The sequence below is a fragment of the Gymnoscopelus microlampas genome (assembly GCF_963454915.1).
Source record: "Gymnoscopelus microlampas genome assembly, chromosome: 17".
In the NCBI taxonomy this organism is placed as follows: domain Eukaryota; kingdom Metazoa; phylum Chordata; class Actinopteri; order Myctophiformes; family Myctophidae; genus Gymnoscopelus; species Gymnoscopelus microlampas.
In genome coordinates, this window is record NC_139954.1 from 31,377,060 (window position 1) to 31,403,136 (window position 26,077).

The 26,077-nt window shown below is 42.8% G+C and overlaps 1 protein-coding gene across 2 annotated transcripts; it reads left to right on the plus strand.

Annotated features, from left to right (window-relative positions):
- The first annotated feature begins 1,118 nt into the window (after positions 1-1,118).
- On the plus strand, positions 1,119-26,077 carry adam23b (ADAM metallopeptidase domain 23b). 2 transcript variants are annotated; one of them, XM_084085503.1, is made up of 26 exons: positions 1,119-1,300; positions 2,301-2,518; positions 2,945-3,021; positions 10,303-10,366; positions 11,706-11,788; positions 11,936-11,999; positions 13,038-13,110; positions 13,874-13,938; positions 14,223-14,288; positions 14,541-14,609; positions 15,158-15,324; positions 15,608-15,692; positions 15,796-15,883; positions 16,479-16,530; positions 17,687-17,786; positions 17,879-17,950; positions 18,052-18,138; positions 18,240-18,320; positions 18,434-18,484; positions 18,599-18,662; positions 19,394-19,499; positions 20,604-20,726; positions 20,895-21,063; positions 21,337-21,448; positions 23,005-23,095; positions 25,611-26,077. In XM_084085503.1, exons 1-26 carry the CDS (start codon positions 1,222-1,224, stop codon positions 25,654-25,656), a joined length of 2,352 nt encoding a protein of 783 aa, XP_083941629.1. In that variant the 5' UTR covers positions 1,119-1,221; the 3' UTR covers positions 25,657-26,077. The 2 variants fall into 2 exon arrangements, with proteins under 2 accessions (XP_083941629.1, XP_083941630.1); XM_084085504.1 differs by lacking the exon at positions 23,005-23,095.

Genomic DNA, 26,077 nt, shown 5'->3' on the forward strand with positions numbered 1-26,077 from the left:
CTTGGAGTAGAGCCGCTGCTCCTTCGCTTGGAAAGGAGCCAGCTTAGGTGGTTCGGGCATCTAGTACGGATACCTCCCGAGCGTCTCCCTAGGGAGGTTCTCGCTGCATGTCCCACTGGGAAGAGACCCCGGGGCAGACCAAGGACCAGATGGGGGGATCTCCACTCTGGCCTGCATGGGAACGCCTCTGGACCCCCCAGGAGGAAGTGGCTAATGTTGCTCAGGAGAGGGAAGGCTGGAGCTCTCTGCTGGAGCTGTTGCCCCCACGACCTGGATAAGCGGTTGAAGATGGATGGATGGATGGATGGATGGATGGATAATAATAATAACTAAGATACCTTTTTCCCTCCATTATAAGAATAGATTGTGTTAATGACATTTCATTAAAATATTTTCTCGTTGCCAAAAGCTAGTGTCATCCACCCATTAGTTAGATATATGGTTTCACCTGTATCATGTACTTCCTGTGCACGCGCCTCTGCTGAGCGCATCGCAGGGAGGGAGGAGGACATCTTTGTGCGCGTCAAGGAGGAGTCTGCTCGTTTCCAGTAACTGGCAGAGTTGCCATATCGGCTTATTATAAGCTACTTTGGTGGGCTTCTTTTTCTGTAAAGTTGCTAGTAAATATTGGAATTGCGTTTTTTTGGGCTTGTTTCTAAAGTGTAGTTGCTTATTTGGGCTTGTTCCCTAATGTTGTTTAAACCAGTGGTTCTCAATCATTTTCATGTCAAGGACCTCCCCAAATTAATATGCATTTGTCTGAGGACTGAAAATATTTTGTATCAGGGACCACACACCAGATTTGTGTTGTTAAAATATTCCAAAATGTTCCAAATGTTTTCCAAGATTCTTCTGAAAATAGCAGAATCGTGGTGCGACGCGCTGTGAGCTTGTAGATCTGCTATTTTCCAAATAGCCAATGTATAAAGTTAAAGGGTTAAAGAAGTGCTCAGTCATGTGACCCCACGCTTCTTTTGGCCTTGTCTTCATAGACCGGGTTGCCTTTTTCTCTCACAAGATCTGGCAACACACTGGTGGTAACTGGCCACCGCCTTCTATTCGTCCCCCACCCGCTGCTGCAGAATCCTGGGTGCCTGGATCCATCCATGAAGATCTCCCCGTGCACCACGGCACCTCCCCCGCAATAATAATGGGCGGAGAGCGATTCACTGCGTTGATGTGTTGATATAAAAACAATATTTTAGATATCAAATATGAATCATGCATTTGATATTTCTGGCAAATTTGCTCGTGAGCATCCTTTCGCCTTGGCTTCTTCATCCATCGATAGCGTCATCTGGTATGTATGACATGGCTTGTCCTTATAGCCATGCAATTTAATTTGAATTTGATGACTGCCATGTTTAAACTTTATTTGTTTCACCCACGTATGACAGATGATGATCGGGGGACATGCGAGGATAGCGTCGCATTATTTTCTGCAGGGGAACGGTTTCTGTAGAGGATACAGTATTTAATATGCTGAGTCCTTAAAGTAATGGTGCATGGGGGCAGACTACAGTACCTCAGCATCTTTCCTGCAGCTTATACGAAATTATTTGCATTTGCAATAGTTCTAATTACATGACTACTTAAAGATGAACCTTGAGTCAATGGGATAGTGATGGGCATTATATTAATCAGCTGTTATTGCCTTAAGGTTATTTGGGTTGCTATACAGAAATGACCTAATGATCATGCTATGTATTACTGCATAGTGCAGGTTTACTCTTTGTCAATACACATTTGATAACAATGTATCTTTGATACTGACATCACCTATCTGATTTTGCTTGATAGTGATACATAGATTGGGAAACCTGTGTTGATGGGACTGTTTATGTAACATTACATTGTCTATGCTTCACACATGGCAGGTAATAGATCTGTATCTAGATCTAGCATTTATCAAAGCTTAGCAGTGCAATACCCTATTATGATCAATATGACAGAGTACAACATGTTACCAACAACTGAACCGTACTGAAATGCATCCTCATGAATTGGAAGGAAGCCATAAAAACCCACCAATTCATTCTCATCATTGCAAAACTGACATTCTGCCAAGTGTACATACCGTACTATATACTTCCTATACACATAATCGTCAGTGTTCATTTAACGGAGTAAAGATGTGCTGTACCCTTACGCATCCTTACCCTTACAGGTCCATTTAGGTTCATTTGTACACTTTCAGAGATAAATGACCACTTAAGATGTTAGAATTTTGTAGGATGTGCATAGTACGGTATGTATACTTGGCACAATGTCCGTTTTATGTGGTGGTGGTTCTCTTGCAGTATCTCCAGAAGTAGAGAACAAGGTTGAGAGGGACGCAGTGCCAGCACTGTCGGAGCAACAGGCAACTGCAGCACCTGCCACTGACAACACAACACACCATGCAGTAGAGCATGTGATCACCTACCCCTCTCGACTCATTTACTACCTTAACGAAGATTCGGAGAGCACCTTCCATGACTTAGACACGCGGGCTAAGAACCAAGCCACACAGGGCGAGGTAAGGCATCAGAAATGTGTGATGGATGCGGCAGCTGAACAATGTCAGATAGAACGGCCACTGGAGCTTTGATAAGAAATGTATTTGTTGGAAATGTGGTCCTTATCAACAACTTGTGTGCCCATTGGCTCTGTAGGATAAAGTGCATGCTGTGAATACGAGGCGTCATACGTTTGGCCCTGGCTCAAGGCCTATGCCACACGTCAACGCCGCTTTATAATTTTTGGATGTTGTTCTCAATTGTACTACACTGTTGATGTTCTGTGTGATGAAATTAGGGTCTTATCTTAGCAGCTGATTAGTGTGAAAACCGTTGTTCTTTTTCTATAAATCAACAAGTTTATGGCCTCCACATTACCTAGAATTATATCGAGTTGAAGCTAAAACAGTCACTTAAACAGCAACTTCGTTTTGTCTTTCCTGCAGGCAGTCCACCTTGCCCAAGCCAGTTTTCAATTAGAGGCCTTTGGTTCCAGATTTGTCCTGGATCTCACGTTAAACAAGTAAGTGTTCCTCAACTCATCTAAATCATTCGTTTTTGGTCAGTCAGATTGATTTTATGATCTTTCAAATGCCAGCCACAGCATTAGCTAATAGCAATTCTGATGGTGCCTTCATATGATTGCAGTGTACTGGTGCCTTCGTAAACAGTTTGAGGTGCAATATTCTAATGTGTGGCTTACTTTCAAATCACTTCTAGTGAGATGTTTACCTCTCACAACCGTAACAGTTGTCAAGGTCATGTCAGCAGCTACAGACCCATCCCATTCCCAGCAAGCAGTAACTATGTCATCTTTGAGTCAAAAGTGGCACTACTTGTAGTCCTCCAGCGTGTTTTAGAATAGATTACGTTGTTGACTGGAAATTATATCTATTGTATATGTATTGAATGTGAATATTGTGGCGCCACTATAAGATAATATAGTCGATAACATGGTGACAGAGCAGGTCCAAGGTTCTTAGAATCTTACTTGAGATAAGAATAATCCTAGTTCCATTTAAAGCCATTGGACAAACCTGGCCCATATATTATCAGGAGTAGGCAGACAAACTGTATCTGTGATTGTTGTATCCCATACAGAGATATGTACAGTATGTAACCCTCTGCAAATCAATATTTTGATTTGCTGGCCACACAGTCTCCATCCTACATGTGTGAGGACTTGTGCATGTAAAAGGACAGCAAAATGTATGCATGAAGCCTTCAAAATGCTGATTGCGTCTAAGGTCATGATGACGTGATGTGCCTTTCAGAGAATTACCTATACAGTAAATGCTTTGTCATGTTCTGTAGAGCATCACCACGTGTGGGAAAGGCCTCACATACCCTGTGGCAGTTACTTTCCTTTCCTCCGTATGTCTTGGAAAACACTTGAGACTGGAAAATGACTTATCACAGCTGAGAGACCAATGCTTTTGGTAGGAAATGGCTGATGGTGATATACTACGAAAGACTAGTGGAAAAATTGCATTATGCTTTACCATGATTGATGGTCAAACAGGGGTGGCCATAGCTGAGTGGTTAGTGATCCCGCCTACGGAGCCAGAGGCCCTGGTTGCCGCAGGTTCGATTCCCGGCCAGGACAGCATATGTGTCGATGAAATTAAATTTGTCCCTGAGCAAGACTCTTAACCCCTAATTGCTCACAGGTTCTCATTGGAAACAAGACCGCAAGGACTTTCATGAACGACCTGTTAAAAGGAATTATCCTTATCCTTATGGTGTGTCATGGTTAATTCATGATTTGGAGGGTATATGATTTTGGTATCTATTAAATGGCAAGTTATTAGTGCTTTGCCTTTGGTGAAAGCAGAGCAACACACATGCACACACACACACAGAGACGCACAAACTAACACACTCACGTCTCACGCATGCACACACGCACGCACGTACAGACGCACGCACGCACGCACGCACACACACACTGGTCTCCAATCTTTTTATGTCATCACACAAACAACTGTCTGCTCTACCTTTTTAATATTGATTTGAATTAAAAGGACTTTCCTAAATAAAAAAATATTGAAATATACTGTAAATAATCAGGATCATTGTATCTGTGTCGATCACGTTCGTGCGCGCGTGTGTGTGCACGTTATACATGGAATGAGAGAGAGAATGTGTGTTGTGTATTTGTATGCTACCTTAGCATAAGTGGCTACTCTCTCCATCTTGCTTTTCTCTCTTTATCAATCTACTCTCTTTCTTTCTTGCGTTTTCTCTCTCACCCACCCCTCACTTCTCTAACATACAGTAGTACATACATATTGCACAGTAGGCCTACATACAAATACAACATTAAGTAGAAGAACAGACAATTTTTTATAAACATGAATGACTGATGAATGTACACTGCTGCTTCTGCACAGAAGCCATCTCATAACCAGCATAAGAAGTGTGGAGAAGTTCTAAGCTGTGACCCTGATTTCATGCTGTTTGTGTGTTCTGTTACCTCACTGAGTTACATCAGTGGGAACACTCCGGTGCACGCTTATTTTCGTTCGAGTGTATAGGTTTGAATTCTCCTCGGTGTTGCAGCTGCGACAGTGCTGATCTAAATATAGATAGGTCTGCAACCTGCCAATGGGCACTATTTTTGCCATTCATTTTTCCCTTTCCTTGCTTTACCTGGGATGACAAGCTTAAATCAAGTGGACTTAATTTGCTACTCGCATCTCTGACAAAACATACACGATACATGTTTTGAGACGATCCCGTTTGATACAGTTCTCTTGGTTTAGGCCATCACAGGTAGGGCTGGGCCATAATTACTTCATCAGTATCACAATCTTTTACTCGATTACGATTAATGAACGATCATAAAATAAAGTGAAAATGGTAGATTTACAAGCTCACAACGTGTCACAATGCGATTGTGAGCTTGTAGATTGGCTATTTTAGCCATGTTTGCGCGCCACTGTTGTACAACGAGGTATAATACAGGGTTAGTGAGACTAATTGATTTAGCCGATGATAACAAATCGATTAGAAGTTTTCTGTGTTGATTTATTGATATATAAAAAATAGAAATTAAATAAAATTGCTTCTCAATAATTCGATTAAAGGTAGGGTAAGTGATATTTTTTGGTTGCAACAAAAAGGTTTTTGTCAGAAGGTTAAAGCACTATATTCTGATAGTTATCATCATGCTATAGAGTCACAGGGATCTTCCTGTCTCTCCAGCTCTTTAATAAACAGAAAATACATTTTCAGCCAATCAGGAGAGAGTACCCATTTATCAGCTTAATTTTTATAGTGTTCCAGTTCCAATTTTGTCTGCTCATTTCTTTGTGTCATCACTTCCAATTTCACTTGTTTAATCTGTATCCTGGCTGAATTCTCTATCCTGATTGTGTAAAATTGGTATCCCGACCTGAAAGCGCATTTTCTGTTTAATAAAGAGCTGGAGAGAGATGGAGACTCCTACAACAAACACCCTATATCAATGAGAACTATCAGAATATAGAGCTATTTAAGACTTTAACCAAAGAAAATCACTTACCCTACCTTTAACCTAATCTTAATCTTAAACAAGATTAAGTTGGTTATTTGTTCTAAATGTCAGATTTGATAGATTTTTGGTTAATTGCCCAGCCTTACCCAAGCTTATTGCATCACTTGGCTATCTCTTACTCTGTATGTTGTTGTCATGTGTGTAGAGCATCCCTGTACATAGGGTCAGAGGGACTGCATGCTCGAATGAACAAAAGGTCAGAGGTAATCACTTCCATGTGTGAAGAATTATGGTAATGGCAGCGTTCCTTGTCAGTGGGGGATTTGCAGCTGCATTTGATCTGGCGCCAGATGACTTTCTTTCTCCGATTCCTCTCCATCAGCACTGCATTGTAACTCTCACTGTCTCATTTGGACTCACAGACCTCAGTGTCAGACTCCCTTCTCTTTGCCTCCACAGCACACAACCACATCCACACACACACACACACACACACACACACACACACACACACACACACACACACACACACACACACACACACACACACACACACACACACACACACACACACACAGACACACACACGCCTCCCATTAAAGACACACACTTACTGTACATACACTGTCTCACGTTCCACCGCTTTAGCCCTCCTCATGCTGCAATGCCATTCCTCACACACACAGACACACACACACGCACGCAAGCGCGCACGCACGCACACGCACGCACGCACACACGCACGCACACACACTCACACACACACTCACATAAGAACATCCATAAACTCTCAGGCCTGTGGACCACTCTCCTCTCCCTGCTTCATCTCTCAGGCTAAAAATAGCTCCTCACTTAAGAATCTCTCATAGACACTGTGCTAGAGCGTGCTTTGACTCCGTTCACAGCACTTCCTGCTCACTTGCTGAGTATCACTCAAAAATGTCACACATTGCTGTTTATCACAAGAGAGATACTGTCTTTTTTTCTTTCTTTTTTATACACGGTTTCTGCTGCAGAGGGGCTGCTCCATGTCCATGGGCAGGTGGATGTTTTTGAATTACAAGGTTACTCGGAAAAGCGCCTTTGTAGCAAAATTTGCGGTCTCTTGAAGTCAGTCGTCAGCTAACAGATTGAGTGTGTGTGTGTGTGTGTGTGCGCGTGCGCGCATGTGTGTATGGCGTAATGGTGAGGCCTGCTGACTCAGATGGTGGGGACTGCCTGGAGGACAGCTGTGTTCAAGGTGAAGCCGCGGCCTCACAATCATTTATCACATTAGGTTTCATTGACAACTGGGTTGACGGGGTTGCTTTTGTCAATGCCTGTTATGTGTGCTCCTTCTTTGTTCGGTCAATGATCTCACTTAGGGGAATGTAGGAACTATTTGTGGAGGTCCTGCAAAAAAGTAAATCATTTTAGATAAACCTCTCTTCTAAAATTGATTACTACTCTGAAAAATATTTTCCAAAATGTGTTTGCATGTATTCGATTTGAGATTTAATTTGATTTGATTGTATTGATTGACAGGCTCTGTGGCATCATTCAGGAAAAATGCTTTTTGTGAATTTATGGTTATTGTCTCCGCCAGGCCGAAGGTGTGGCCGAGACTATGTATTCTACCCTGTCCGGCCGTGCGTGCTTGTGTGCGTGTTCGTCCGTCTGTCCGTCCGTCTGTGGCTAGCTAATCTCCGGCACCGTTGGACCGATGGGCGTGAAACTGTGCACGCACACTCCCTGGAGGCCACAGCCAGTTGCCCACATTTTTCACATCGGCCTGATATAGCGCCACCACGAGGCAGATTTTTGCAAAACACATTTTTGGCTATTACTCCTACAGACAGTCCGCAAATCGGTATACATTATCTCTATACTCATGTGAAGACAGATCTGGCTAAGATTGTCTTTCAAAGTTTGCAGGAGGGGCCCGTTTTGAACAAAATGCCTCAAATCATGAACACGGCGTCTGATTGCTGTGAAACTTGCCATGCGCGCACATTCCCACTAAGCCAAGGATGAAAAGCCACCCTACATTTTTCAAATCGGCCTCATCGTGGCACTATAAAAGGCCGAAAGGACGTTTTTACCTATAACTGGATCGATCAGAGTGAAACTTTGCACGCACACTCCCGCAATTTTTCAGATCCGTCTTTTTTAGCGCCACCAGGAGGCCAATTTTTGCAAAACACATTTTTGGATATTACTCCTACAGATTTTATCCAAACATCAGGCAAATCTGTACATATTATCTCTATAGTCATGTGATCAAGACGGATCTATTCCATCCTGATTGGCTAAGATTGGCATCTAAAGTTTGCAGGATTGGCTCGTTTTGAACAAAACAAATCATGAATGCAGTGTCTGATTGCTGTGAAACTTTCCCGCTAGGCTGAGGAAGAAATGCCACCCTTTTCACATTGGCCTATTATAGCGCCACCAGCGGGTCGAATTTTGCTAAACTGTTTTTTAATATATTACTCCTACAGATTTTGTCCAAACATCACACAAATCGGTACACATTATCTCTATAGTCATGTGATCAAGATGGATCTGTCCGATTTTTCATATTCCATCCTGATTGACCTGTTATAGCGCCAACAGGAAGACAATTTTTGCAAAACACATTTTTTGGTATTACTCCAAACATCACGCAAATCAGTACACATCTATACACATCTATAGTTACCTGGCAGAGTGCTCCTCGGAGACTGGCCTCAGAGGAGCACATTTGTCTAATTATTATTATTTATTTTGCCATGGTATGTATAAAAGAAAGGATAAGTGATATTTTGGGGTTAAAACCAAAATATTTTTGTTAAAAGTATAAAGCTCTATATTCTGATAGTAATTATTGCTATAGAGCTTTTGTTCAGTAACAGGGGTATACCCGTCTCTCCAGCTCTTTTATTAAACATAAAACACATTTTCAGGTGGGTCGCCAATTTCAGCCAATCAGGAGAGAGTAATCATTTATCAATTTAAATGTTGTTGGCTCATTTCTTTGTGTCATGACTTCCATTTGCACATGTTGAATGAATGAATGAATGTTTTATTTTAGTTTCAGGATAATTGGTTGACCATCCCACATGGGATTATCAGACACATCAATACATTTAAGAATTTCCTTCTCCACCTCAACCGCCTATCCAACCATCTCCACACCGCGCACGACACTCCCTCGGGTCCTCAACGATGCGTGTGCTGAGTTTGAAGTCGATCGGTCGGACTGCTGGAGATATTTGAACTACAGACGCACACACGGAAAGAGATTTTGTGCATTTATAGTAGGCTTTTGGTCGGTGGGACAAAACTATTTTCCTTTTTGGAAAATGGCGCATGCTGTAAATCAGTGTACACATACAATAGTATGTACATACAGTGATATACAGAATTCTAATAACAAAGTTACGTTTTAATTTACGTTTGAAAATAAGAAAGATTGTTCTATTTCATGACTAAAATATATTGATTGTTTACAATCAAGCTGTCAAAAGTGTGTGCGTGTGTTTGTGTGTGTGTGTGTGTGTGTGTGTGTGTGTGTGTGTGTGTGTGTGTGTGTGTGTGTGTGTGTGTGTGTGTGTGTGTGTGTGTGTGTGTGTGTGCGCGTGCGTGCGTGCGTGTGTGTGTGTGTGTTTGCTCAAGTTGCGATGTTTCAACTTGAGTGAATAGGAGGAAGAGGCAGACATTCATTCATTCACCTCGCCCCATTCACCTCATTCGTGCCATCCGCTGCACCAAAATATTTTTGCCTCCAGTGTGAATGCACCTTTAGACCATAGGGGTGCCAAGAATGCTACAAATGTCACTATTTTGTTTGTTACAAATTTTACGGTAAGGTCCTACAGTATTTCTTTCAAAAAAGGTATTATATCATGAATACAACATCCAATAAACCTCAAATTAGAATCACATGTTGAGGGGCCTCTTTATTATATAGAGCACACCTCCAAAAGCACTCCCTTGGGTCCTGATGGCTGCAACCCACAACTCACACTGCCCAGCCTGGTGAAGATAATGTGCTCCTTTCTAGTTAATACAATTCCCAGTGGCCCCAGGCACCATTCCATATCTCCCTTGAAAATGTGAGATCCTGGGTGAGTTAAATTTATGTGCGTGGTTTCTGGGAAGGCTTAACCAGCAACCATGATGAAGGATGTTTTTAATTAAATGTTAACCAAGCACTACTCAGCACCACTTGAAGCCACAATGTACACTGTGACAGGATGTCTGACTCACTCCACCAGAGAAAAGACCAGACAGGTCATAATGGATAGACCACCATGATGCCGCAAAAACTACCCACTAACCACCTTGAATCTCTTTCTATTCCAGTGACCTGCTGTCCTCAGATTATGTTGAGATCCACTATGAAGAGGGTAAACCTGTTCAAACAAAGGTAACATGTTGCTTAATTTTGGCAAAAGCTTGATTTATCCTTCGTCATGCAACTTATTTACACATTTACACTAAATGCGTTGCATTTCTTAGTTGAAAATATGTTGTTTTCGGCAAGAGGCACGGTCGTACGATGAAGTATAAATCAGGTGTAAGAAGAGCCTCTTGTACCTCTCTTTTTGTTTTTGGTTAGCTCTAATTGGTTCCCCATGGAAGCTCTATAGCTTCCAGTCAGTACAGAGGATGTCATGTTTGTTCACCTAGACGAACAGTTTGGACCAATGGGAATACAGACATTGAGGACATGAGTCATGTGTGAATGTTGATTTTGGTATTGCACATTGTGTTTTCATGTGACTTTTCATTGTAATACCATTTTGGCAAAAATATCAATCAGGATACTCGGTTACATTAAAACACTTTTTTGTAGACAGGACAAAATGAAGAAGACCAATAGAAAGAAAGAGATTGATAGATGGATGGATGGGTGAGTAGGTATAGGTAGGTAAGTAGGTGGGTAGGTAGGGTGGTAGGGTAGGAGGTAAAGTAGGTAGGTAGGTAGGTAGGTGGCTTTTTATTTAAATCTATATTGTATTTAAATGTGTATTATTTTGTAATCTCTGCTCAATAATTTAATAAGTATATTTAAAAAGTAAAAAGGGGGAAATACAGAAACAACAATTAAAGGACTGAGAGAAAAGGGGAGAGAGATGCTAGAGATGGCAGAAAAGAGGTTGGGAGTAAATGCTGGCTCCTGCTGCTGTGCCTGCTGTTGCTGCTGATTCAGACAGAGGGCTGGGCTGGGCATACTGGAGCTGAGTCAGCAGGGTTTCGCTCTCCTGCAGCCTCCTGCTGGAACCCAGGTCACGTGACAGGGGAGAGATAGCACTCTGCAGTAGCAATGCAGCGTGGGATGGCTGGAGTGAAAGAAAGAGAGAGGGAGAGAGAGAGGGAGAGAATGTCCTCTGCTCACCCAGGGTCTGACAGCTGAGTCACAGATGGAGCCAGGATCAGCTGTGTGATGCGTTAACTCTTTCTAAGCCTAGATCATCATTCCCTGAAGGAAAAGAGAAATACATTGCTCGCCTCATCTGTGCAAAACAGCAATCCACAGAAAACAATTGCAATATAAGAACAGATTCAGTTGCTCTGAACTAATAACTATTAAATATGTGGAGCAAAACACTTAACTGTCATTTATTGGCTGTATTTTCACAAACCGAATACGGTATACGGCATTCACAGTGCACAGTAAAATACTCAGTGTTCATTTATCTATGAGAGGGTAAAAATGGTTTGCTGTGATGATGATGTGAGCATTGTGCCTGTCTTCCCATCAGGGTGGAGAACATTGTTACTATCATGGCCAGGTGAGGGGGAACGACATGTCCCGCGTAGCCATGTCTACCTGCAACGGGCTGCAGTAAGTGAATTCTGGAGCTCTGCATAATCCTCGCCGTGCTCAGAATATCTGTGGGTACAATCATCTCTCCTCAGTTCTTATTGACTCACTATTGACTGGTCTCTCTCCCTCTTCTTCTCTCTCCCTCTCTCTCTCTCTGCCTGACAGCGGAATGTTTGATGATGGAGCCTATGTGTATGTAATTGAGCCCCTAAAACAGACTCACTCAATTGTAAGTTATTTCTTTCAACGACCACTAAAATGTGTGTTGCACAAAATTTCCACTCCACTACTCCTGCTGCCACACACACTTATGACAATTTCAGTGTAGATTTACAGTATTGTTATTTGCCCACCACTGTTACTAGAATGATGGATGATGTCCTGTAGAGTTCAAGGTCATTCCTGTTTTTAAAGATATCCCATAATTCACATTTGAAGAAAGTGTTGCCTGAGTAATAGGCTCCGTATGACAGTGTTGCACAATGAAAATGTCAGATCTACACGCTCAAAACATGTCACATCCGGATGCATTGTGAGCGAGTAGATCTGCTTTTTTGTTATTTTTAAAGGTTTTGTTGCAGTTTTACGAGGAAAAACAAAACTGCTTGATGCTGAGTATAGGGCTCAGTGAGCACTGCCAGTAAAAGAACATTAGCAAGGGTATGACATTTTGTATACATTAAAAATAATGATTAGTCAGCAATCTGTCTTTAAACTAAATTATTGATCTTTTAAATCACATTAGGCAATTAGTTTTACTCAATGTTGAAGTAATATGTCCACTGCTAATTGAGAGTAGACACTCCACTGCCTATGTTTTGTCCTGTTTGATATACAGAGTTAGAATTCTGGCAGGGAGACGGTTTAGGCACAGGATGGACGCTCTAGTCTAGCGGGTTTCAATCCTAGATCAGCAGGGGTACATATATTAGATTCCAGACACAACAGCGGGAACACTTTTATGGGGATTTACTATTTGTTTTCTGCTTCATCACATGTGCATTATAGAGCTAGGTTTGAATTGTTCCACGGTTCATTAAGCTACAATATGTGTTGTTTTGGGCCCTTATTAGTATCTGGAAAGAAATGTATCAACATTAAGTAGCCTTTTCTATGCTTTTAAAGCAACATTCACACTCACAGTAAGCATTTTACAGTGTCCCGCAGCATTCAGTCCCTGCCCCATTAGAACACACTTTTCCCTATAGCATGAGTTGTTTTCCAAACCCATTCTCATTTTGACACATGGTGGTCTCGCCCCATACAGGATATCGCTGCAAGACCTCACACACTCCGCCGGACACCCACCCTTCAGTGGGACAATGATTTAGAGGAACAGGGTAAGAGAGAATGAGAGTACCATATGACCTTATCTTTCCGTCTTTCCGTCTATAAAGAATACTCTGGTCATCATCACCACACCCAGGGACTGACATGTCCCAGCTGTTGTTTCCTGACTCTGAAGTTAACCTTCATAATAGGTATTTTCGCACATAGCCCTAAGGGCGCAGTCACACCGCCTATGAGGGTGGATTCTGCCAATGCTTTTCAATGGGAACGGAGCGTTTTTTGGCAACAAACCGCTCCGTTCCCATTGAAAAGCATTGGCAGAATCCGCCCGCATAGGTAGAATTAAAGTTCGGTGTGACTGCGCCCTTAGGGCTATGTGCGAAAATACCTATTATGAAGGTTAACTTGGGGATTCATGGACCCCACAGCTAAAGCTTTCAAAATCAAACAATCATACAGTACTAGATACATCCATCTAGTATAGTGATAATAGTTATGTCTTAGTGTCACCCGACAAGCAAGTAATTTAATGTTTTTTTTGTTGCTTATATTTTATTTAAGTTTTCTTTTACACACAGGTACATAGTATTAAAAAAAGATAGATCAGTCTTGAAAAACAAGACAAACCAAAGGACCACATCAAATCTTCCCCCTACTAATAGAGAGTAGACTTTCCACTGCAAACATCAAAGATAATTCACAAAACAAAATGCAAACACTCACACTATGTCAGATACAACTCACACACACAAGTCATGATAGGGCTATAGTAAATATTTCTGTTGAAGTGTTTTCCTCTTTGCCTGTCTACAGCAGAGGAGGAGCTGGTTTCGGAGCTGGATGACTTGTCTTGGCTCAGACGCAGGAAAAAGCGAGCTGTAAGTCTATGACCTAATCACCGTTTTTAAACAAGGTAAAGTTCATTCTACCCTCACATGTTACTTTGTGCCTCAAAGTAAGTCAATTGCACAATTCTGGCCTAGAGAGTAATCTAATGTGGTCATCTAAGTCAGGGCGACAAAATATACCCCTGTCACAAAAGAATGAAAACAACTTAAGAAGCTACTGCTGTGCAACACTCGCCCGCTCTCCACAACAGAGAAGGGAAACCTCTAAAAGAAAGCCCATCTCATTGTTGAATCTTTCTGCCTTTGTTTTCCAGATGCCTCGGAACGTCTTTGAGGAAATGAAGTATCTGGAGCTCATGATAGTCAGTGACCACAGTATGGTATGTTTCCTGGCCAAGAGCAGCAACAACAGGAAATATCTGAGGCCGTTCCTTTAAATATGAATCATCTCATGCTGTGTATGATGTGCCATCCTGGCAGTTTAAATAACATTTCACAATCAGAGCACTGTATTCCTTTTTTTTGTCACTTTTGCCCACAAGAGGGAGCAACATCATAGACTGTTTTGTATCTGCTGTAAAGTGTATGTACTATGCACCATCAAAATAACTAATTTTATTTTCTTTCTGCAGCATAAAAGATACAAGAGCAAGCTGCACACGAAGAATTATGCAAAGTCGGTGGTTAACCTCGTGGATGCTGTGAGTATAGGATTCAGTTAACTTTTCAGAGATGCCATTCGAACCCCTTCCACAATTTACATTTTTATTAATTTACATGATTAGTGTTGTTTATCACACATCTCTCTCTCTCTCTCTCTCTCTCTCTCTCTCTCTCTCTCTCTCTCTCTCTCTCTCTCCCTTTTTCTCTAATGAAATACAAAATATTAGCTATTGCTGTATTAGGGATAATGTTTTTTATACTCACTAAATATGAATTAAGCATAATGTAACGCCTCCTAATGTGACCCATTGCAGTACATTGCTCCAAACTGGAACCATGCTTGTGTCCATGCTGTTCTGGGTCTGTCTGAGGGTCATTACTGTGCTGGTGTTGATAACAGTTCCCTTGTTTCTCTCTGCTCCTAGTGTGCTATATCCCCTCCTTTGTCTTCCTAACAAGACAGTTCAGATTTTAATTCACACCCAGTGTTACTCTCCGACCGTTGTTTTGCTCTCCGTGTGCGTCTCTCTCGCTCTCTGTGTGTCTTTTTTTGTTCCCCCCCATTCATTACATGCTTCAATGACAGATCTTCAAAGAGCATCTGCATACACGTGTGGTGCTTGTTGCCGTGGAGATCTGGTCGGACAAGGATCACATCCCCATCAGCGTGAAGCCACTGGAAATGCTTCGCGATTTCTCCAAGTACCGGCAGCAAAGCATCAAGCACCACGCAGACACCGTGCACCTCTTCTCGTAAGTGCACGGGGTCCCTTGGGGCAACGGCTTGGCAGCGGCCATACATAAGTGCAATAGACAGGACTTCCGATCGGACACAGTGCCTGGCTTTCAAGCTCATTATATTCACGCTGCATTCATGTAATATTTATATTCATTAAATAAGTTAGTAGGCCTTCACAGCTGACCTAATTTACATTTCCACTGTGCATTAGCTCTGGCCAGAATTTGGACCGATGTTATCGTGTACATTTTGAGGTTATTACTAATTTATTTTTATTACTAATTTCTTTTTTTGCAGCAATGTGACCTTCCACTACCGCAGGAGCAGTATCGCCTACTTTGGAGGCATGTGTTCTGAGAGCCGCGGAGTAGGGGTCAACGAGGTCAGATTGTGTGCCTAGTGTCCCGGTATCATGCTGTTTGTTATTATCACAGTGTGTAGCCTACCTGCAGGTGTGTGATCTCTGATCTCTGCTGCGCCAACAGTACGGCAGCACCTGGGCCATGGCATCGTCTCTCTCCCAGAGCCTGGCGCAGAACCTCGGCATCCAGTGGGATCCAGCGTCAAAGAGAAGTATACACACCTTGGCGCACATTGTTGCCTTTACTTCCTGGCTACACTGTAAAATCCTGAGTGTTCATTTAAAGCTGCAATCCATGACTTTCATGTTCTGCCTGTGAGAGTGAGTCTGCCGCGCAAGAGACCAAATTTCAACCGCTCTTCCGATAAGGAATCCCCGCTTGATCCGGCACGATGGTGATAGGTTCAAGAAGTACCAGTTGTCGGGTACCAGGGTCTACATTTCTCAGTAGCATAGTAGGGAGAGCACATTCAACCACAGCAGATGTGCTAGTTGTATTGTATTAACAATAATGGTAAATAAATAATATTTTTATTGATTAAAATAAGTTCCAAGTTCTAACTTTAACTTCGAGAGTGTACAAATGTGTACTCACTCACAGTTACATTATTTAACACTGAAGATTTTACTATACTGCATGTGTTGTTTAGGAGGGATGATTGATGTACTGGAACTTACGACACATAACCACTTGGCTTTGTGTGGCTTTCATACAATATCAAGCACTGCTTAATTTCCTTCTCTCCTCCTATCGCTCTCCCTCTTTCTCTCTGTCTCTCACTGCCTCTCTCTGCTCTTCACTTGCAGAAGAGTGTGGTTGTGCAGACTCCTGGGTGGGCTGCATAATGGAGGATACTGGGTAAATTCCCATCATCCCCTCTCCATTGCCCCCACACACTCACATATTGTACAAAAGATTAGAGAAGGATGCTATTAGAATGACACTGAGCTGATGCCTTAATAGCATGGTCACAGACTACATTTACATACAATGTAATTATTATATATTAACTTAAGATAATCTCTTCATTAAGATGCAATCTTAATGCAACATTTTAATGCAACAAGCTTAGCTGAAGAATGTTCTCTTTAGTTAATGTTCCCGTTTTCATACAATATCATGATATAAGTTAGGAGGGAATGATTAATTTGCCTCCTCCTCAATATTAGTAATTTCCTGTTGCTCTCCTGCAAACTGAGGCTTCGTCCACACGTACACGGGTATTTTCATAAACGCAGATATTTCGTTTTCGTTTTTGAAAACCTCCGCGTCTACACGGCTCTGTTTAAAAAAATCTCTCTGTCCACACGACAACGGCTAAACGTTACAAAACGATTGCAAAAACTCCGTTTACCGTGTCCACGGGAACACGGGAGTTTTTAAAAAAATACACTGTGGCAGGAGTTTTCCAAAAGATGCGTTTACATGGAGCAAAAACGCGTTTGCGTGTGGACGAACCCCCCAAAACGCATATAAAAAGCTACGTTTATGAAAATACCCGTGTACGTGTGGACGAAGCCTGAAGGACATGTGTAGATAGCAGATAATAACAGCCCAAGATTTGTTGGGCAAATGTCAAATAACCTTCCACTAATTCTCTTTAATAACTATTAGTACCTGCTCATGTAATCACACATTACGTTATTGTTTCATAATTTGTTTCACAAGTCATTTAAATTGGATTTTTGACACAAAGTTTTAATTTGTTTAATTGTTTTGGTATCTATTGTTAACTATGCCTCCATTATGACTACAGGTATACTGTAATATACATATATATATATTGTTTTCATATCAGCTGGTCTTTAGATATTCTCAAATAGAAACTTTAATCAAATGAAAGTGCAAAGATTTTGCACTTTTTATATCGGTCAAAGCAGTGTAATCTGTGGTCTAGGACTCAGGAAATCAGGATCGCCATCAGACCCAAAAATCTGCCTCGGGCGGCCTCTAATTGTCATTCTCACTAGAATACTGAAGCCTAATGATCAATAGGTGTTCACTGCTTCCCCAGGGTCCAGCATCCTCGGAAGTTCTCCAAGTGCAGCATCTCAGACTACAAGGAGTTCCTCTTGAAAGGCGGAGGGTCCTGTCTGTTTAATAGGCCAACCAAGGTTAGAGCCTGAATACATTGAATAATACACATTAGAACACATAATTGACAAGCCATGTCAATCCCACTCACTCTCGTTGTTTCTTTTGGCAGCTGTTTGAGCAAACGGAATGTGGTAATGGCTTCGTAGAAGTAGGAGAAGAGTGTGACTGCGGAGCGAGAGCAGTGAGTTTCTCATCAAGAGATTGTTTCTGTTATTCCGGGGAAAATAATAGATTCATCGGGGTTAGTCTGATGGATTATGCCCCTTGCTTGTTTATTTTCAGGAGTGCTACAAGGAATGCTGTAAGAAGTGTTCCCTAGCCAATGGTGCACATTGCAGCGATGGCCCCTGCTGCAATAACACCTGTCTGGTAGGAATAATTAATTATGTCTGTACTTGGGGAAAAAAAAAAAAAATCTCAAAATAATACCTCATTATAATAACCGTTTTCTTCTCGTCTTCTCTTGTCAGTTTTACCGGCGAGGTTACAGTTGCCGCTACGCTGTGAATGACTGTGACATCTCGGAGACTTGCACTGGGGACTCTGGACAGGTGTTTTGGTTTGGATTTCAAGTTGTTGGTTTACACTATTCACCAATATACAGTAATTGCATATTTAATACACTCTGCCTCGTTATTACTAAGAAATGTTTCATCATTTACAGTGCCCACCGAATCTCCATAAACAAGATGGCTACTTCTGCCATCTAAACCAGGTATAGAGATTTATTACTCCGGCACAGCTGTTCCATAGCATATGTTCGTTGCATCTTTGTGTTGTTGGGAACAGTGTAGGAAGAATGATTGTTAATGTCTCTCTTTCTCTGCAGGGACGCTGCTACAGTGGAGAGTGCAAGACCAGAGAGAATCAGTGCAAATATATATGGGGGCCAAGTAAGTTTAAAAAGCCAAATGTTCAGGTACCACTGTAATTATCCTCTTAAACCAGCCTGATCTCACACTATTTAGTATACATTGCATGGACCCAGTCATTCCGTGCATAGTCGCCGAGAAAACCCGAAAATCTGTGCATGTGTACGGCGAGTCCCGCGGTGGGCGTAACCGGTTGCAACCCGGAAGTAGAGCAGTCCCCACAACATTACATTTACGATTCTGTGCCTATTGTATTCGGTACATAACTCTGAGTAGGCTCAAGCAACGTCGCAGCGTTCGGGACGGCAACTTGTTCGCTTTAGCTCACTCTGTGGTCCCTCACGTGGCTCCAGTTCAGTCGGGTTTTACCGGTTGTCTATGCACGGAATGACACTCCGTATGTACTTAGCTAACCAGGGTCCCCCAAGGCTCTGTATTGGGTCTGCTAGTATTTCCCACTACACTAAATCTCTTCGTCAAAAATAGCTGATCTACAAGCTCACAACACGTTGCACAGTGTTGCGTTGTGCGCTTGTACATCATCTATTTTCGCCGAATGTTCACCCCAGAATAGGGACACTGGGGTTTAAGTGGTTATAGTAGAAAGACACGGCATCATCACTCTGCCAGAGAGAGAAACGATGTGAAGTCAAGTTAAATACTACAATATACAGTATACAGCCCGTTTTTTAGACATGTGTGCTGTAAACCCCCACCCCCCACCTCCCTCTTCTATTATCTTCTATTTTCAGAGGCAGGAGGCTCCGAGAAGTTCTGCTATGAGAAGCTCAATACGGAGGGTACAGAGAAGGGTAACTGTGGAAAGGATGGAGAGAAGTGGATTCAGTGTAGCAAACAGTGAGCTAAACATTATAGCCGATTTCCTTTAAGAAACATGCTTCAGCAGCTTTTTCCTCTGCGGCTGGTCTTATCTAGCCTGGTAAACCCTCCCTCCGGAAATCTCATTTCCATTTGATTTCAGAAAGGAGTCTGGTCTGAAACGCCTTTCTCCAATAATCGCTCTGCTCGCCGAGCCGACGAGCCTATCAGCGTCGTCGCTCATTGTTCTGTGATTGACAGCGACAGTTGGCCAATCAGGTGGCGAGTTCGAGTGAGCCCGAATGAACCCGAGTGCAGCCTGAGAGCCGCCGAAAAAAGACGAACGGCAGCCATTGTTGTTTGTGCGAGTGCCTTCACTTCTTACTTTCAGTTTTATAACGCTTTCAAACTTCTTTTTTGAGGCACGGAATTTACTTATAAGATATCGTTTGGATAGAATGTAGTTGTTTAACTTCATATATGTGGTCAATTAATCATGACAGAGCCTATTTAAAGATATAAATTCAGAGAACCGGCAGGGGCGGGGAGTGACACGCATGTATCCCAATAAGGCAACCTATTTTCGGCATGGCCGTCCCAAAAGTCCCGTTGCGTCACATACTCTGGAGCTCGTCAAAATGAACTGCTCATTGGCTGAAGGGGAAAACGATCATTGGTTGAAGGGGTTGTCAGTCAACGGTATTACTCCCGCCCAACTCCAGCCCACAGCGATTATTGCAGAAAGGCGTTTCAGACCAGACTCCTTTCTGAAATCAAATGGAAATGAGATTTCCGGAGGGAGGGTTTACCAGGCTAGGTCTTATCTGCTTTGTAGTTATGAAAATCCACTCCACACACACACACACACACACACACACACACACACACACACACACACACACACACACACACACACACACACACACACACACACACACACACACACACACACACACACACACACACACACATATATGCACTGTATATAAAAATTAAATACAAAATAACTGGGACAGTATTTGGATGAACAGGCCATTATAAAATATTTTTCATGGGATTTGTTTGTGTACTGTTATAGCAATGGAAATGTTAAAGAGTGTTACTGTGGCATCTGTGCAAAATTGTCTCTGCATGCTTTTGCAGTGATGTGTTTTGTGGGTACCTACTGTGTTCCAACATTGGACGCTCCACCCCACGCATCGGGGTGTTGAAGGGAGACGTCACACCCACCTCATTCAACCACCAAGGCAGGCTGGTAGACTGCAGGTAAACACCATTTCGGCATATTCCATCTCCACGTACAGGAATATTCCAGAAAGAATACAGCTATTATCTGATATACATACTCTTTCCTCACCTATTTTGGCCTGTCTTTCTGACTGTCTGGCCTGTCTTTCTTTCTTAATAACGTCCTATTTTCCCCTCCCGACACAGCGGTGGCCATGTTCTTTTGGATGATGAGACTGATTTAGGCTACATGGAGGATGGCACTCCCTGTGGGCCGTCTATGATGTGCCTTGACCGCAAGTGTCTGCCCATCCAGTCTCTCAACATGAGCACTTGCCCCAGTGGGCCCAATGGACAAGTGTGCTCTGCCCATGGGGTGAGTCCTGATGCACAATAGTTATACCACCAGGGGGTAGTAAATATGTCTTATTACCTATTATTATTAATTATCGCTTAGTACCAATGCAACACTCTGGAACGTCTTTCTGAGTACACTTTGAGACTTCTGTGCAGCAAAATCTCATCTCAGATTGTTGATTTATTTAATAGTTATCGCATTTTTCAGATTTAGCTGCAATTGCCATGTTAAATTAAGGATTTCACTGTGCATTCCCCCATCATTTGGTCTGTTGCTCTCTGATGTATGCAGGTGTGCAATAATGAGGCGACATGTACCTGTGACACCACGTGGGCGGGGACAGACTGTAGCATGCCTGACCCACCCAAGGAGCCTGAGGAACCCGAGGACGAAGGACCCAAGGGTCGGTTTTCACCAATCTAAACATCAGGCCTCTCAGCTTATCATGAAAGCCTGAATAGCATACTGCTTTAAATGCAGTCTTTAGTAGAGCAGTCAAAATTCACATGAAATTTATTTTTAATATTATACTGCAATATTGCAATGTCTCCTTCACACTCTCTTTTGTCTGATATTAATAGATACATTATATGTTATATAAGCAATCTCACATTCTGCAACACTTATATTTTATGAACATAGAATAAAAATATAATATACATAATAACCCACACACCGTCTACACTTGCACAATAAGGACAACTTTACTTAGGCAACGTTTCGGTCAATAGACCTTCAGGCATCTCATATTTTATTAACACAAACACAGATACAGTATGCTGTATACGTTAATGCTGTGTCTATTACATGCTTCATATATTCATGTAATGAGCAACTTAGTAACCTACACATCAGTAGATTTCTCATAGGGCAGTACGGGGTCGGTTGACCATAGAGTTAGAGTTAGGGGAGGGTGGGGGAAACAGCGTCACTTTACATCCATGATGCAGAAGCCTGCAGTTTGTTTTTTGACTGGGTGGTAATAATGCTCCTTCTTCCTCTGTGCAGTGAGCGTGGCCACTAACAGGCTGATAGGGGCAGTAGCAGGGACCATTCTGGCCCTGGGGGTGATTTTTGGAGGCACAGGGTGGGGAATAGAGTAAGCATTCTTTAACCCTTTCACGGCTCTTCCTCTCATAGTGGTGCCTCAGTGTGCGGGCGGTATCGTGAGCCGGCCTGAGCCCGCGTGTGCGTCCCGGTGGCTTTGTGTTTCTCGTGTGTTCGGTGGTGACCCATATAAATGTCATGTGATTGGATGTGTTCGGTGTTGTGTGATTGATTGGTGGACCCCCCCCCTTTCTCCTGCCGCGACCCGGTGTTCCCCATTACTATGAGCCTCTTTCCTTACCCCCTCCTCCTTACCCCCCCCCCCTCTATTCCCCCTCCTTTCTCTTCCTCTTAGATGTCATGTGGTTGCTCCTGTAATCCTCTCCTTTCTGGGGCATGTGGGGCGTAAAGATAGAAGCCAGTCCAGTGAAGAGTCCAGATAGTGACCCGTCTTGTCAGTCAGTGGTACAAGCTGTGTGGTGACTGACTGGGACTCCCACATGACCATTTCCACAGCTCTCCACACACACAGGCTACATTGATCACCTGTCAATCTCTGTTTAACTCGACCCGTATGGTTTAGTGTCCTCACTGTTGGCTCTTAGTCTTCCTGCACAACCTAACGAGACAGACTGCCTCACACGGTCCTTGATAATCAATAACCACTACCTCAACTGACAGTCATCCCATAAAGGGAAGCTCATTAGTAAGACTTACAGATTTCAGGGCCTGAAAAAGCATGCAAAATATATATATATATATCTGTAGACTGAATCACGCAACTGTAACACCTTTCTTATGACATGTTGTCTGTTCTTTGTGAGATCGTCAATGTATTTAGAGTTACATGTTACTTATACAGTACGTGTACTGCAGGAACTTATGTCTTTTTCCCCCCATAACCCTTTACAGGTCCTAGTGCCACCAATCTAATAATAGGCTCCATCGCCGGAGCCATCCTTGTGGCTGCCATAGTGCTGGGTGGGACTGGATGGGGCTTTAAGTAAGCAACAACGCTGCATGTCTCTCCTGCCGTAACTCTAGCATCCCTGCTGCTTCTAGACACTGGGGGTTTGAGCTCCTGCTGCAGAATACAGACCTGGGATGGACACACATGCTGTACACCAGTGATTCTCAACCTTTTTCAATTACAAGGACCCCCAGTTTTGACATGCATGCACGGACCCCTCATTTGATATGATTGTTTATCTCTGGGACCCCAATCTACAATATAAAAATCCTCAGTGTTAATTTAACTCCAAGAGAGTACAAAATGTACTACATTTGGTCCATTGGTCACTAACTATCGATAATTTAGCTGGGTACCCCCCGGAAACCCCCTCAAGGACCACTGGGGGTCCCCGGACCCCACGTTGAGAACCAGTGTACTATAACATGGGTCAATCTTACACACATTGTGTCTTAAAATGCATACGGAGAGCATGTGCCTGTCACACGCTATACATACAAAGAACTCATCCACCATGGACCCATGCATGATGTTATGGCTGGCCTTTTCTTTGTGTTATATATATAAATTGATAGGTCTTTTACCATAGGACAGGAAGAGTAGGGGGGTGGGTGCTGGTCTTTGAATCTGTAGCAGAATCTCAAACTGATTGGACGGGTGAAGCTCATAGCTTGACATGCATGCTCAGGACAGGACCACAACAGAGGTCTTTCTACAAAAGAGGAGAAATAAAGATTAAGAGCTGTTGTATATACAGGTAGATTTTCATTTTTTTATTCAAATGTGATGTTGTAGGTAGACCCTTTGTCTCTTCAATTAACTCAGGAAGGAATTGCACAGTGTGAAACACTACATTGAAACTGAAGTAATGAATAAGTTCCAATCAACCACTGATTAGCCTGCTGTCTTGAGCAACAGGGGTGTTAACACAGCTATTATCTAAATAGGCCTAAGGAGGAACTAAGAAGTACAATACTGCAGCCACCGAAGCATGCCACTTAGCAAAGCATCATGATTGTCACCAAAGAAAAAGAAAAGAGGGATAAAGAAAATATTTCTGCATGTTTACTTGGTTGACTTGGAGGAGGTCAGTTCATTGCACAAAGGCTGAGCCCAACCCAGGATGATTTTGGTCCTGGGTTACCATGCTCTCATCACTACCATCATTTTTTTCTCAATCCGGTACTGTTCGAGGGTGAGTTAAGTGGAGTGGTGAGAGAGGGAGAGAGAAGCCAGGACCATTTTGTTGGCCGCAGCCTTTGTGCCATGGCTGGCCACACCCACCTGGATGGCCAGGCTCCGCCCATAGAGCAGAGCAGGACTCTCGGACCCGCCCACACCAGCTGCCATTGCTGCCTGCTTCACAGACCTGGTACAGACACGGCGCATTGCACTGCATGAACCACGCACAACAATAGTGCCACCTTCAACTGGCCTACTATTGAAACAGGTGCATGACAGACTGATACTGTAGAAGCCCCACAACAAGCCACAGTACGGGGAGGTTATGCATCGCTCCTGTTGTTGTACCGTACGTGTTATTGTCTCGTAACCGTTGTTGTAGTAGTAGTAGTACTAGTTGTTGCTGCTGCTGCTCCTGTGGTTCTTGTTTATGTGGTTGTCTCCTCTTTCCTTCCTCTATAGAATACATTGTATGTTGGCTCTTTTCTCCCAGATGGTTATGTTTTGAATGGAGCTAATGTCTTTCCCATCAAAAATGGTAATGAAAAGTGTCTACTACACTTCACCTTGTAATAAGATGTCGCACGTACTAGCTGGTAGGTGACTGTTCACATGTGGGCGGTGAGGGTATTTATATTCACCAACATTGGAAGTCCAGATATCGTCTGCGTGATTGAACACAGTCATATTCTAATTTGTAACTACAGGTCTGTTATTACTGAGATCACATCCATCCATTTCCTTGACTTTGCTGTGCATGTTGGATGTGTCCTGCTTTGTCACCAACAAAGTTTCAGAAACTTAATTCGACTGATTGAATAATGTGATGTTCAAGGACTTTGGCGAAGTTTAAAATATGCATAAAGGCAATTCATATATATATTTCCTGGCCTTGGGAGACAGTTAGAATAACAAACCTGTCAAATATATATAGTACTGTATATCTAAATATCTGGATGTAAATGTTTTGTGAATGCAGACACCGCCCACTGTCTAGTATATTCAGACTAGGCTATGCCGGCCATTAAGGACCTGTCTTTCCTCATCTCACTGTCTTCAGCATATACTTCATTATAGGGTGTGGGAAAGTGCTTATAAATTGGATGGTAAGCACAATTTCCTTCTTAATACCTTTAAACACAATAACGATGAACCCTACTGCGCATCAGCAGGTAGCACAAACATAGTGACTCAAGTACCGCTTTGAACCATCAGGCTTTCTGTTCCCTGATCATCCGTAAGTCGACTAAAGCCAGCTGAAGAGATGAGTGTGGTTGCTTGTCCAGCCTGCATTGATTGTGTTACAGATGTCACTGTTACAGACGCTGACGCTTGTTTCTTCTCTCCCCATTGCACGACTGATAAGAAATGTTAAGAAGCGGCGGTACGACCCCAACGCCTCAGCCATCTAACCGAGGATGGATGGCGATCAGAGAGGGACTCCTCCATGGCTTCCTTATTTGGCTACTTGACAGCTGGACTGCACTTATCTGCTGCTGACCTTTGGCATTAGATTTACTTGAAAAAGACATAGTGGACAATTTTAACAAATTCCATCGTAGTGGCATAGAAACGCAGCCTCTTCAACCCCCACCTCACCCACCTAAGTACCCCCACCCTGATCTCTAAGCGTGACAGAGCTCCTCTTCCATCCTTTAGTGCCAGTGCACAGGCGTTCAGGCGGAATCCACACCACCACTCTCACACCTGGCATGACTATCCGCACAAAGCGTTCTGCTCGCTGGCCCTGGCATGAAGAGCCCTCTCTGCAGGACTCTGCATGGCTACAAAAAGCTACAAATATACAGCAAAAAAAAAATGAAAAAAAATAAA